This window comes from Melospiza melodia, chromosome 8, assembly GCF_035770615.1.
Source record: "Melospiza melodia melodia isolate bMelMel2 chromosome 8, bMelMel2.pri, whole genome shotgun sequence".
Taxonomy (NCBI): domain Eukaryota; kingdom Metazoa; phylum Chordata; class Aves; order Passeriformes; family Passerellidae; genus Melospiza; species Melospiza melodia.
In genome coordinates, this window is record NC_086201.1 from 16938895 (window position 1) to 16951550 (window position 12656).

General features: G+C 36.6%; 1 protein-coding gene across 1 annotated transcript in view; it reads right to left on the bottom strand.

The window, feature by feature from the left end:
* Window positions 1-12656, bottom strand: part of DPP4 (dipeptidyl peptidase 4) — a 40134-nt gene that overhangs the window by 10428 nt on the left and 17050 nt on the right. Inside the window, exons 11-21 of the mRNA XM_063161996.1 lie at window positions 11087-11216; window positions 10897-10941; window positions 7780-7884; window positions 7610-7677; window positions 7375-7428; window positions 6794-6918; window positions 5788-5835; window positions 5220-5318; window positions 3149-3218; window positions 1393-1587; window positions 431-485 (exon numbers count right to left, since the gene is read on the bottom strand). Of these exons, the coding sequence (XP_063018066.1) occupies window positions 431-485; window positions 1393-1587; window positions 3149-3218; window positions 5220-5318; window positions 5788-5835; window positions 6794-6918; window positions 7375-7428; window positions 7610-7677; window positions 7780-7884; window positions 10897-10941; window positions 11087-11216 (994 nt within the window). The remainder of the gene's footprint in view (window positions 1-430; window positions 486-1392; window positions 1588-3148; window positions 3219-5219; window positions 5319-5787; window positions 5836-6793; window positions 6919-7374; window positions 7429-7609; window positions 7678-7779; window positions 7885-10896; window positions 10942-11086; window positions 11217-12656) is intronic.

The following is a 12656-nucleotide window of genomic DNA, read 5'->3' on the forward strand; positions in this document are numbered from 1 at the left end:
TCAAGTTAGAGAAATCTGGCCTGTGGTTGCAAATACCATGATAACCATCCCACACAGCTGGCTCAAGTGCAATTTCACATATTTTTTAAAATCAGTCATGCAACTGAAGAAATGCTGTTGAATACATACTTGGATTTTTTTTTTTAGTATAGGTTCATACTGTACACAGGAACTTGGCAGCATCCATTTAAACTGGTTTTTAATCCCTCTAGTAGTCCTAGAGCCTTTCTCTTACAAAGGCTCCTGAGTGATTGCAAAAGGGTAATGTATAAACACACTTTTAGATGAACTTCATCAGCTCAAGTACTGGATTGTGCTGTGACCCCAGAGGTGCCTCACATGAAGCACTACAGGATCTCACACACATGACAGCACAATAAATAGTTGTTAAATTAAATACTACTCCAGCCAAAATTTTTTGAGTACTTACCCAACCCCAAATAGCTATTCTGTCCTTGTCAACAAAGCTCATTTCAGAAAATTTTCTGAAAGCAAACAGAATAATTAAACACTTAACAGACAGCAAGTATTTGCCATTCTACAGATGTGCCTATTTCCCATCAAGTCTTTCTCTTTCTATTGTACATTTCCCACTTCATCATAGTGACTGAACATGAAAACATATGATAATTCAGGCACGTGTGTCTTTAGGAAATTTAGAAAAATTTAATTTAGTTTAAAAAAAACCCATCTGTACATATAACACTCTGAAACCCCTCAATCCATAATCACTGACATTTGTATTGTATTACGTCAGATTTCATTACCTGCCTTGTTTTTTTTAGAAGATGCACTAAAATCAAATTGCAGCAGTAAGGAACAGACCAACACATGGAAATACAGTCAGCATAAAAAAAAAAAAAAAAATCAAGAAGATTGTGAAATTGTTTAAACTCCTTAACATTTTAAAATCTCACATAACAACCGCTGTAAGATCAAATTTCATTGCAGTTCTGAGAGATCTGTACTGGGATTGCTTGTTTTAGTGAGGTTCTACAAGCCTAAATCAAGTGATAAATGTGAACCACGGTTTGAAGGCTGAGTATTTCTCATAATTCTGTGACAAGAGAAACTTGCAAATGCTTGAAGTAAAACTTCCATCTCCAAATTCCTTGGTAGCGTGTTCTTCTACTAGTATGGCACATATCATCATCTCCATAAAATCAGAGATATGGTTAACTAATACTACAGCATTAGCTCTCCTCTCTTTTTAAGCATAAAATGATGGTTGGCATATAAATGACACACTTCAGAGTACAAAATTAAGCAGAATGCAGTTACTTTCTGCCAGTATTTTCCCGATGACCATTTGAAACCTTCAGCTTTTTTTCCCCCCTTACACAACAAGCACGTAAAAGAAGGAGCAGGTGTTGACCTTTCCCTGTGGCTCACCTGGCTGCTTCTATCTGATCTTCCACTTCATATGTTCCCAGCCTCCTGTTTATGGCGTGCATGATCCGGTCGCCCTGGTAGCCGCTGCCCCTGCCGTCGAAGCTGGCCACGATGACGCGCTCCGTGCTCGCCAGGTACGTGGCCCAGCTGAGCCGGAACGCTTGGTCCACTTTCTGACTGCAGGGTCCTGCATAGCTAGGGGAAAAACGTCACAAAATCCAGCCGTTTGCTCTCCACATATTCTCACATCAAGCATTTGAAATATAATTGCTGCTGACAATTCTGGTCTTTGAAACAGGATAAACTTTCAAATGAAACTGAGGAAACAAGGAAAGCATCACTGACTGACTCCAAGGTGCCACTAAAAGCAATATGCTTTTTTGAAACTTCAGTTGTTAATCAAGAAAGCAAGATTTTTGTTTTTGTTTTAATTCTTTCTGCTCTAATAAGAAACCTTCATTATTTTGACTTAAGGCAGCTAATCAGAAATCCAAGCCAGGTTTTCTTCTGTTTTGGCATATCTAGTCACCAGAGTTTCAAAGTGATGTTCTCTATTTCTGTTCCACTCACCCACGATTTATTTGGTTTAAGTGTGAAATCAATGAATAGCCTTCAACTGGAAAAATGAAAAATACCATTTTCTATGTCTCATCAGTCTGAACTATTTCTTATACAGGCTGAGAAAAAGGAAGCAAAACTATAATTGTAACTTTTTACTTGAAAATATTTCAGAAGCACTTGATCATTATGAAATCATACTCTTGAGCGCCTTCATGGTAAAATTCTGTGCAGTGCACTTCTCTAGGCACTGTTCAACACAGTAAGAAATAGAAGAATGGCTCATATGGCTCTATAGCCCACTTTTATCAGTCTTAAAAGCACAGAAAAAACTACTGGGAATTTAATTCAAACTACAGATCCATAATTCCAAAGTAATTTCTGATATTAGATCACTGTGAACCAGATGTGATCCTGACAAACACCAAGGTAAGTCAATAAAAATAGCATCATAATCAAAACAAGCCTTAAGAAGCCAAGAGCACTGTCTGTTCATTAAAATGTTCAATGTTCAATGGCACACCAAAAAGTGCTACCAAATTGCATTATATAAAGATGTATCCAACAACTAACAGCCACTTTCCTTATAGAGTCATCTTTTTCTAAAAAGGAATAACTTAACATTTTTCTTTTAATGCACACCTAAAATTCAGTAATTCACATTTAGAAGAAAACACACCAGGAAGTGCCTGAGGAAGGCCAGACCAATCAGCACATGCTCATGGGCTTGTATTTATGAAAAAAAATACACAGCAAATGCAATCCTGACCACAGGATGATGTTTGTCAACACTGACTGACAGTTTAATATCACAGAAAACATGCAATGTCACACACAGTACTTGAGCTTTAGAATACAAGACTTATTCAAGGTTTCTTTCTGCATTGTGATTTCATCAAAGATTACTTCTAAGGAACATCACGAGCAGAGGAGGAGGTAAGCTAACATGAACATCCTGGCTGTTAAGTCACATATCTGCCTCAGTGCCAGTGCCAGAGCTGTGCTCATTAAACATTACATCATCTTAGGGCACAGGAATCCACCATGAACTGGGATAAAACCCTATTTTCCATTCCATCTTAAAACTACTTCAAGAAGTAATTAGAAAACATTCCAGTTTTGTGTTTCCTTATTTAGAACATTTGAAGTAGATGAAAGTGATTATTAACACAACACTGCCATGTGATTGAAAACTTACACATCAAGGAGCAGAGGATGCTTCTTTGATTCATCAAAATGGGGAGGCAGAATCATTTGATACCACAGGTCTAAAAGTGAAAAGAGTTTTGACTTAGGTCAGCCCTCCGTGAAATTACTTGACATGCATTACAATTCATGCAAGAGAACATTTAAGCCACCCCCTAAAAATGATAGAGCAGCTTCAACTGGACTGTCCTAATATACACATGTAGAATTTCCTAGCTATTTATTTCAAAAAATGCTTTACAGCTAAACTAGCAGAAAGTAATAAAATCTGGGGAATCAACATGCCGTCTCATGACATTATTCTAAGCTTACATGTGAAACTTGTTATGTCTCTACAGTAGTAAATCTAACACAGGTTCAAAAATAAAATTTCTCTCCCAGCAGAGGAAAGAAATTCTATATTATTTTGAACCTGCCAGATAGACTTTGCTTGACAGTTTGTAAAGCATCCCAGAAACATATCCAAGTATCTATTATTTTTGAAGCAATATTGATTCCAGTTCCATTCATGTTATTCGTCCTACCCAAGCTGGCTGTGAGCTGAACATTTTAAAGGCACACCCTGTAAGTTTTGCAAACTGAATGACTCAATTGTTCACTCATGAATTTTAAGTGAACTGATGCTGCAATGCTGATGGACTGCACTGCAGTAATAGTCAGAATGCAAATCTTACAGAAACTTGCCCAGATACAAATATGTAAGGCATTAGAACACTGAAACGTAAACGATCTAAATGGAACACATTAAAATACTAATTTTAACTTTTGCATACTCTATAGTCACAGATATACTCACTCTAATAACCTACATGGATTTGTGACCAGACTTGAAGCTTTAAGTAGGACTACATAAATGGATTTGCTTCTCCTATTTTTGATATTAAAAATAGATTCCCCTTACCCAAAAGCTTTTACCCTGAAGACATGAAGTAGTAAGAACAAAGAGGAATAAAAAAATAATGAATATACAATTGATAGCATGAAGAACATCTTTAAATCTCCATCTTGCCTGGAAGATTTCATCTTTAGCCCTAGTAAAAACGTGACAGAAATAAAAGACAGAAAACACAAAGATAAAGAGAGTTATTATATAAATAAGATAACAGTGAAAGAAGGGAGGCATCAAAAAGAACAGTTTGCAATGACTGACCTAACTCAATACAGTTCGTAAAACGGAATTCCATTAAGAATCACTGCTCATTTTATCAGGAGGAAGTTTGTAATGAAGAGAAAAGCCAGTAGCAAAGGCTGGAGCAAGTACAGTTTAGACAGGTACCAGGCCTCCCACTGCTGGGCTCCTTGATGTTGCTCAGCCTGAGAGCACACCACGAACACTTCTCTACCCAAATTCTGAGGGGCACCACTCACAAGGCATTAACAGTTCATTTTCAAGCATTTTGTTCTGGTCTGTACCAAGGTTTATGCAGCATCAGCGCATGAATGTGCTTTCAAGAATGATTATACAATCCAAATCTTTTCAACCTATTCAACCCCCACACACAAAGTCAAAGGCGATAGAGTTGAAATGTTGCTTAAATGTTTTTTTCAAGATTTTTTCATTTAGACTACGTCTGCTTTTTCATAGTAACTGAACTTCTCCACTCTCCCAACCTGCTAACACAAACCAAACTTGCACCTGTAAATCTAAAAGACCTACTTGATTTTATAATGTAATTTAAATTCAACAATGTTAAAAAGCTTTGGGCTTGTGCCCCAACCTCATTTCTCTTATTTATTTATTGCACTGTTAGAGACTTCTGGTTTCTAGTTTATTATAAAGGAAAAAGGAGTTAAGCCACTTCATCATGAAAACATGAAGATACCACACTATGGAAAAAGCACAGTTTAGATAAGAACATTTTGGGATTTCAAAAAATAACTGAGAATATTTGGAAATCTCAAAAAAAAAAAAAATCACCTTGCCTCTAAGTTCTGAATAACTGCAAGAATTCCCATTACACCCATCTGTCCTGTCATGCTCCACAGCAGAAGACCTTGAACCACTTGGTGAAAAGGGGGGTGGGGGGTGGGAGGGGAAAAGTAGAAGACATTTTTGAACTTACTGTATCCACCTATATTAAGGGAGCCAAATTTTTTTGAAGGCATCTGAATATCTTTCAATGAATTTTCCAGTTCAGTGTTTTTTTCCAAGTATCTGAGGACTAAATAACAGAGTAAGATTCAAAGACTAAACAGATTTTTTCAAATGCACCGCTCTTTAATTATGAACCACTTTAAATATTAAACCTGAGATGATGGCATCTTAAATTGCAGCTTTAGTTTACTGCAGTTTTTGTTTTTCCTCTCAGATTCAACGTTTACAATATAGTTTTCCTTCAGTTTTTTTTCCCCTTTTTCCCACCTAAATATCATTTCAGAAAAACCAAACAATTATTCAGTAAATAGGTCATACACTACTTACTGTATTCCAACCCTGTGTAAAATAGTGTTAAATAAACTCTGAATAAATATACATCAAGCTATATAATTTATTCTTCTGGTAATTATTTGAAATTAAATTTACTCTTTATAACTGACATTTTTATTATTATACTATGCAATGAGAAGAAAATGAGAATAAATTTACAGTGCAATTTTCTGGCATAATATAAATTAAAGACAATCCCATACCTTTGTCATCAGTGCTTCTGTGCAGGGTAGACATGGGCAGGCCAGGACCTGTTAACAGGGCACAAAACCTTCATGTTTGCATGCTGGCTTGAAACACAGCCCTCGTAAAGTAATTGGAAACGGGTGAATCATAAAAGCCCAGAACTTGTTTCCTTCCAGTCTGCTCAAGCTAATTTCAGGTTAGCAGGGCCCAAATTCAAGCCGCAGGATCCCACAGAATGTTTAGGCTGTCTCAGAGATGAGCCACACGACTGTGAGGTGCTGAAGAACAGAATTTCCCCTCTTTAGCAAAGCCCATGCCTTGGTGGTGGACAATGGTTTGGCCATCAGGAAGCTTTGTCACAGGGACCACAGCAGCTGTCTTCAACCACTTTTACAAACTGACAGAAAATTCTGTCTGCTGTCTGTCCTCCTAACCCATGGATTAAGGAAGATCTTGGCATGTTAAAAAACAGCATACACTTAAATTTAAAGTAATTTTGGAGACAATTTTATTTTTCCCAGCCTTTGATTAATTTAACCCTTGTACTACATGGCAGGAGCACTTAGAGGTCACAGACAGACTGCAGTCCCCCTGCTTACCCTATGATTACATTACTTGGATTTTCTTCTTGACCAGCACTATCTTAATTTTATTCTCATACATAAAGCACTGCTCTTTACCCAGTCTGTTGTTTGTCACACTTTCAGAGCCTCCAAATTCCTCCTGCAGGCAGAGCTCCCCATACATCTCTTGAGGAGATGCACAGTGGACAGGAGTGTTTTGCAGCTCTTTCAGGTCCACTGACAGATAGAACTAACAAGTTTTATCCCAGTTTTATCCCTTTTTGTCAAGGTACTTCTGAGCCTAGGAGGCAGTATGTTTTTCCACTGCCAATACATTTATCCAATGTTATCAACACATATCATTGTTACACAATACATATCAAGATCCTGATGAAGTGAACTTCAGCACCCAACTAATCAGTGAGTCATGTTTATGTCAATTAATTTGGGATATACTCACCGAGACAATTTAGCTGATAATACTGTGTGTCTTTGCTGAAGGACACAGAATAATACTGGCATCTTTTTTCATCCAGATTACAGCTAACACATTTAGGCAATTTTGGACTGCTTTCCAAGAGCACTCTGCAAAGTAAATGAGTTTTATCTCAGAGATATTTTTTTTAAGCTATGCTAAAGCAGTATATGGTTTTTAAGTAAGATGGCTGAATAAAAAAAGGTAAAATTTGGAAGTGATAGAAACTGATTCAAAAACTAGAGAAAACAGAGTTTCAGCTTTTGGGTTCAATTAATACTGAAATTATAGTAATAGGAAAAAAAGCATCAAGGTTATTTTTTAGGGTGTTTTTGCTTGAGGATTGGTTGTTCTCACAATTTCCCTTTATTAACTGAATTTATAGAAAAATATTTCCATTATTTTTGCAGTTTATGCTCTTACACTGATTTTCATTAAATATCTTAAAGATGACCCCACATTAGGCTGAACATATGAATCTTTAAGTTTTCAGTGATTTTTCCTTAAAGTTTCTCTTTTTTGTTAACAAAAATTTTACTCATACTGCAGGAAAAAGAATTTCTTACTTATAAAGATTTCTTCCTCCTGGCATTCCATTATTTTCATTACTGATGTAGTATCTATAAAAGCAAAACATACCGGTTTTAGTAAAATATTTACAGTATAATTAAAAAATTTATCTGACATTTTTAAATCGGATTTTTAATAAGTTAAAAGCCTTCTCCCTCTTCTCTCTCCGTGCTTGCTTAGACCCTTGTTACCAGCCCTTAGGGAAGAGGTACCTTATTTACAGATACTTACAAAAATTCATTGGTTACAGCTTCTATGCTGATTACTTCCCAATTTCCTGTAGTAACAGCTACTGGAACCTGGAGCAGGGGAAAAGGCAAGGCAAGAAGTAGGACATGAGACTCCTGGATCACCAGGAGAAGCACAAGCCAGCAGTGACTGTCCTAGAGAAAATTCCTCACCTGTGAGCCATTTATGTAATGGATGTGCTTGTAACCTGCTGTGTCGCTGAAGACTTTGTAGTAGGAAGCCTTGTCGGGTGCAAAGTGAGGGACAGATGGCTGAAACTTGAACATAAGAGAGATGTCTATTAAAGCAAAAAACAAAACTCCAGATCCTAAGCGATAAATTTAGGTTTTAATATCTCTAACCAGGACTCTCAATGCTTACAACAAGGCATCAATGAATGTACTGCAAACATTTTTGCCTTCTGACTTAGTAGGTAGAACCCATAGCCATCATTCTTAAAATAAGCACACTTGAAATATTTTCCTGCTCCTTAAGCAGCAGAGTTTCCTGAGTATTAGTCCTGGCAGTGATCCACACCCCCCAACTCCCTCACCCCTGCCCAGAATTTGAAGTACTTTTGGTGGTCTTAGTTTTCTACAATTTTAGGAAACAATATGTGCATCTACTTTCAAAAGCACTGTTTTATTTAATCCAATGCAGCTGTAACCTATAAAAATGCAAATTTTGCAAATTCATGTTTTTCTTGAATTTCCCATTTTAAAACACATACTTGTGAACAAATTCTTTGAACTCAATTTTTTTTTAGCTTAACAGTGAAAAATGTCCTGCTCTATTCAAAAAAACACAAGCTGCTTTCCAAAAGGAAATTTTGCTAGCAAGTAGGTGATTACAGAATGACAGAGAATTCAAACTGGAATAATATTTTCATGAAGTAATGATCCATTTATCAATTGAGAGTGACAGAAATGAATCAATTTCTTCTATTGACTGCCATTTGAATGTGCTACATATGGTAGAAAAAAGGAGAGGAATGAAATTGAGCTGAACGAAATAAAACTTATTTCTGTGACAAATGCCCAAAGGATCTAAATGCTAATTAGGCAACTGACACAATGTAACTGCCTCGGAGATGTTGCACCCATCCTGAAATGGTGAAACAAAGCTGAAGTGATTTGCCTCCGGTCATTCAGAAAGCAATGACAGAAATTAAGTCTTTCTAACCGTGTGCTCCAAATAACTTCTCCTTGTTCCCAAGCAATATTTCTGCAAAAATTAATCTGGCAAATATTTTTCTAGCTCTCCCCTTATTTTTCGAAGTGTGACTTTCCTTTAACTCAACTGGCAATCTCTAACAGCTGATGACCTGGAAGCCATATACAGCAATGCAGGCTTTTCTGAGCATTCTTCGTTTAAACATTATTTCATTTCTATTAAAAAAAAAACTAAACAACAAAGTACCAAAAACCCAAAAATCCCCCAACCAAAACCACCAACAAAAAACCTAAAAAGCTCTCCCCACCAAAACCCATAAAAAATATTATAGGTACAAAGAGAGGACTATATGTCTGTATTCTACACACACAGATAATTTACTTAAATTTTTCTATTTTTCTACACATGAGTATGTGCATATATATATATATATATATATATATATATATATATCTTGCAAATGTATAAAGATATTCCTTATCGTCAAATATCATTTTATCATTTTATCATCCCTAAGAAGGTGAAAAAAATAAAAAAGGAACAAATATACCTATCCTATCCTCTCTTCAGTCCTCCCTACTCTCTATTCCTTTCTCAAATCCAAGAATCATACAGTGAGATTATCATTTCTTCCAACAGCTCCAAAGAAGTGGGTTGTCTCTTTAAAAGAAACAAAAAACCAACAACCTAGTTTAGTGGCACAGACTTGCATTTTGCCCTCTCATTTTGCACAACTGTTTACAAAGTCTGCAGCTTGATCATCACATTGTCTAATTGTGAAGCCTTTGCTGCAGAGAAGCAAAATGTGTCAGCGTTAAGGCCTTCCTTTCCATATCAAATTTGACAGCAGGTGGGTTGATCTCTCATCTTCATACTGCGGATGATTTCATCCCTGCTGTTGCCTCCCTCTTTGCATTTCTTTAAACTTTCATTTTTGACTTCAAAAGTGAATTAGTGACTAAAGCATAATCAGTGTGTGGAAAATGCGGGAGTGGAAAGTGTACTCTGTGTTCTCATCAAAAACTCTGAAACTCATTTCTCCCTCCAAATCTGAACTTTTGCATCTCTGCTTCACTTCCCCCAGATCTTCTGTGTGGTTCATTAGGTGCCTACTCCCCTACCATGTACAAAAGGACTGAGAGGCAGCTTGGAAAGCATCATCCAGACAGTAGCGGCTGGTTTGGCAGAAGTGCATGAAAATTTTAATCTGGCCAGTAACATTCATCTTGTCCTCACTTCTCTTCAGTGGATATTTTATGCAGGGGAAAAATAAATAAATGAGTAGCCCCAATTAAATCCTGAAATGGTTTGTTGCAACCTGATTGACTAAAAATTACCTTTGTCCTTAATGCCTTTATTCCAATACAATTCAAAGCTTACAGAATACACTTCTAAATACATTTTATTCCCTAGATCTTTCTGGAGGTAGTAGGAAGACTAGAAAGCAGGTAAACTAGAATAGCTGGCAACTCCCCAGAACAAAGGGAATTCTGAATCTGGGCTCCTGCATTTTCCCCTACCTACTGCTACTGAAGAAGCAGGTCAGACTCAGAAAGGAGTCTGGAAAGGGCGCTCTGCTTTTGGTAAGCTGAACATAAAATCATAGAATGGTGTGGGTTGGAAGGGACCTTGAAGTTCATCTTGCTCCAACTCCCCTGCCATGGGAAGGGACACCTTCCACTAGACCAGGGTGCTCTAAGCCCCATCCAACTTGGTCTAAAACAGAGATGGGGTATCTGCAGCTTCTCTGGACAACCTGATCCAGTGCCTCACCACCCTTCCAGTGAAGAACTTCTTTCTAACCCCTAATCTGAGCCTACTCTTTCAATTTAAAGCCAGAACCTCTTGTCCTGTCAACAAGACGCACAGGTCACAGAGGACACAATTAGAGCTCCATCTACACTTGCCTGTCAACCCATTACCCACAAAAAAATTAAGCTTAACCCCAGGTGTGGGGTGACATTTGAGATAATTTTTTCCTGTACATGTAAAACACAGCAAGCAAGAGGATTTAACCTACAAACAAGGGGCACTGCAAAATGCAACAGGCTCATATGAAATTTTCATAATTATCAGAATTATTTAGCACATAGCAGTTTTAGAAACTGAATACTCACTCTGCCAATCCAGCCAGTTGTACTTTCTTCAGTAAATAGTTTTTCCTAAGAACAAGAAAAACAAACAATCCCACAGCAATTATGTTTATTTTACATCAGGCTTTATTTCTACAAAGATAAACATAGAGATATATTCTACTCTTTTGTAGTTTCATCTACCATTGCAACTCTACCACCTAATTTCTCTTACCTTTGGACACGACCAAGTAGCATTTTCAAAGTCACAGACTGTGAGGACTGAAAAATTCTGAATTCTTCTGAGCCACTGCAGACAAATCCTTTCATCTGTCACCCATGTTACAACACTCAAATAATGATCACTGAAAACAGCAACAACATAAGATATTTAAAATCCTCTCTATAATAGCATACCATACAATTGCATTCAGCAATTCACTGAATGAGACTCATCTGGCTATTTTCATTTCAATCTACTCTTCAACAATAAACAATGATGCAAATGTAATTGAGCCATTTTTTCAACTGTTTTAGCTGCTAGTAGATGCCTTGGTTATTTTCAGAGATACAATAAAGAATTAGATGGCTCATACAAAACCACATCCAGAAAGACTGCAATTAAATTTTAACAGCTATTCTCTAATGCATAAAATAATAGCTACTCCAGGCTGTTCATAAATCTTGTACTGTGTGCATCTAGAGGAAATTCTTCTGAATATTAAGCTGTATATGCCTTAGATTAAGCAATTTTATCCTTAGCTGCCTGAAGTTGGTTGCTTGTAATTATTTTCTGAATGATAGATACGTTTTGTTCAATTTAGTAGTTTTTTCTTTGGTTACAGTCGAGGGAGAGATCATACCAAAACCAGATATGACTATTTGAATATTTTACTTGCATCTTCAGAATACCACCCAGCTGACATGAAGGATGAAGTATCAGAAAAAAAAAAATAAATTTCATGAATATTCCTGTATATTAATTTTAAAAATGTGCCACATAAAATTTAGTGGCTTTGTTTACCATAACGATCTGTTAGATGTACTGTCTTATTTTAGATCTTTCCTATCTCTTTGAAGCCTTATGAACTAAAATAAAACAAACTTCCCCTCCAAGGCAAGTATACATTTTTAACTGTAATTTGCACATTTGACTTAGTTCCAAGTTCATGTTCCCTTTTCCCCCAAAGTTAGTTAACAAAAATGTGTGGGAAGTCTTGTGATAAGAGTATCTTTCTGATCACTGCAGTCTGGGGAAGGAGACACTACAATTAGTGTGGATGGATTAAAAATATGTCAGTCGGTTATCAAAAATCTTCAGATTTATTCCTACATTACAGTTTCAAATTCATGTTTGTAAAAGGTCTATTTCTGCATGTATATTTGACTGGGATGTCAGCAGGTAATTTAATTGCTACTGCCATTGAGTCTGCAGGAGCTTGTTGGTGAAAATAAAAATAAAAATAAAACATCACTCTTCCTGTACCTATAGTAGTGGTTTCCCTTGTTTTGTATAAGGGGAATTAGTCCCACATTTATCATCCCTTCAAAGTGAGAGTTGTTAATAATTCTGGTGATTATAAATCATTAATCAGACAAGATGAACATTACAAGGAAAACAAACAAAACAAATACCATTTATTGAGTTATTACAAGAACCATCCCTCCCCTGTGAGAGTGGGAATGCACCTTCAGCACTCAACAACACACAAAAGGTTAACTAAGCTGCAATTAACTCAAGTTTAAAGTACAGTAGTTTTGCACTGCCCTTCTTCATTTGTTGCTGAAAAGGGATACTCTGCAAC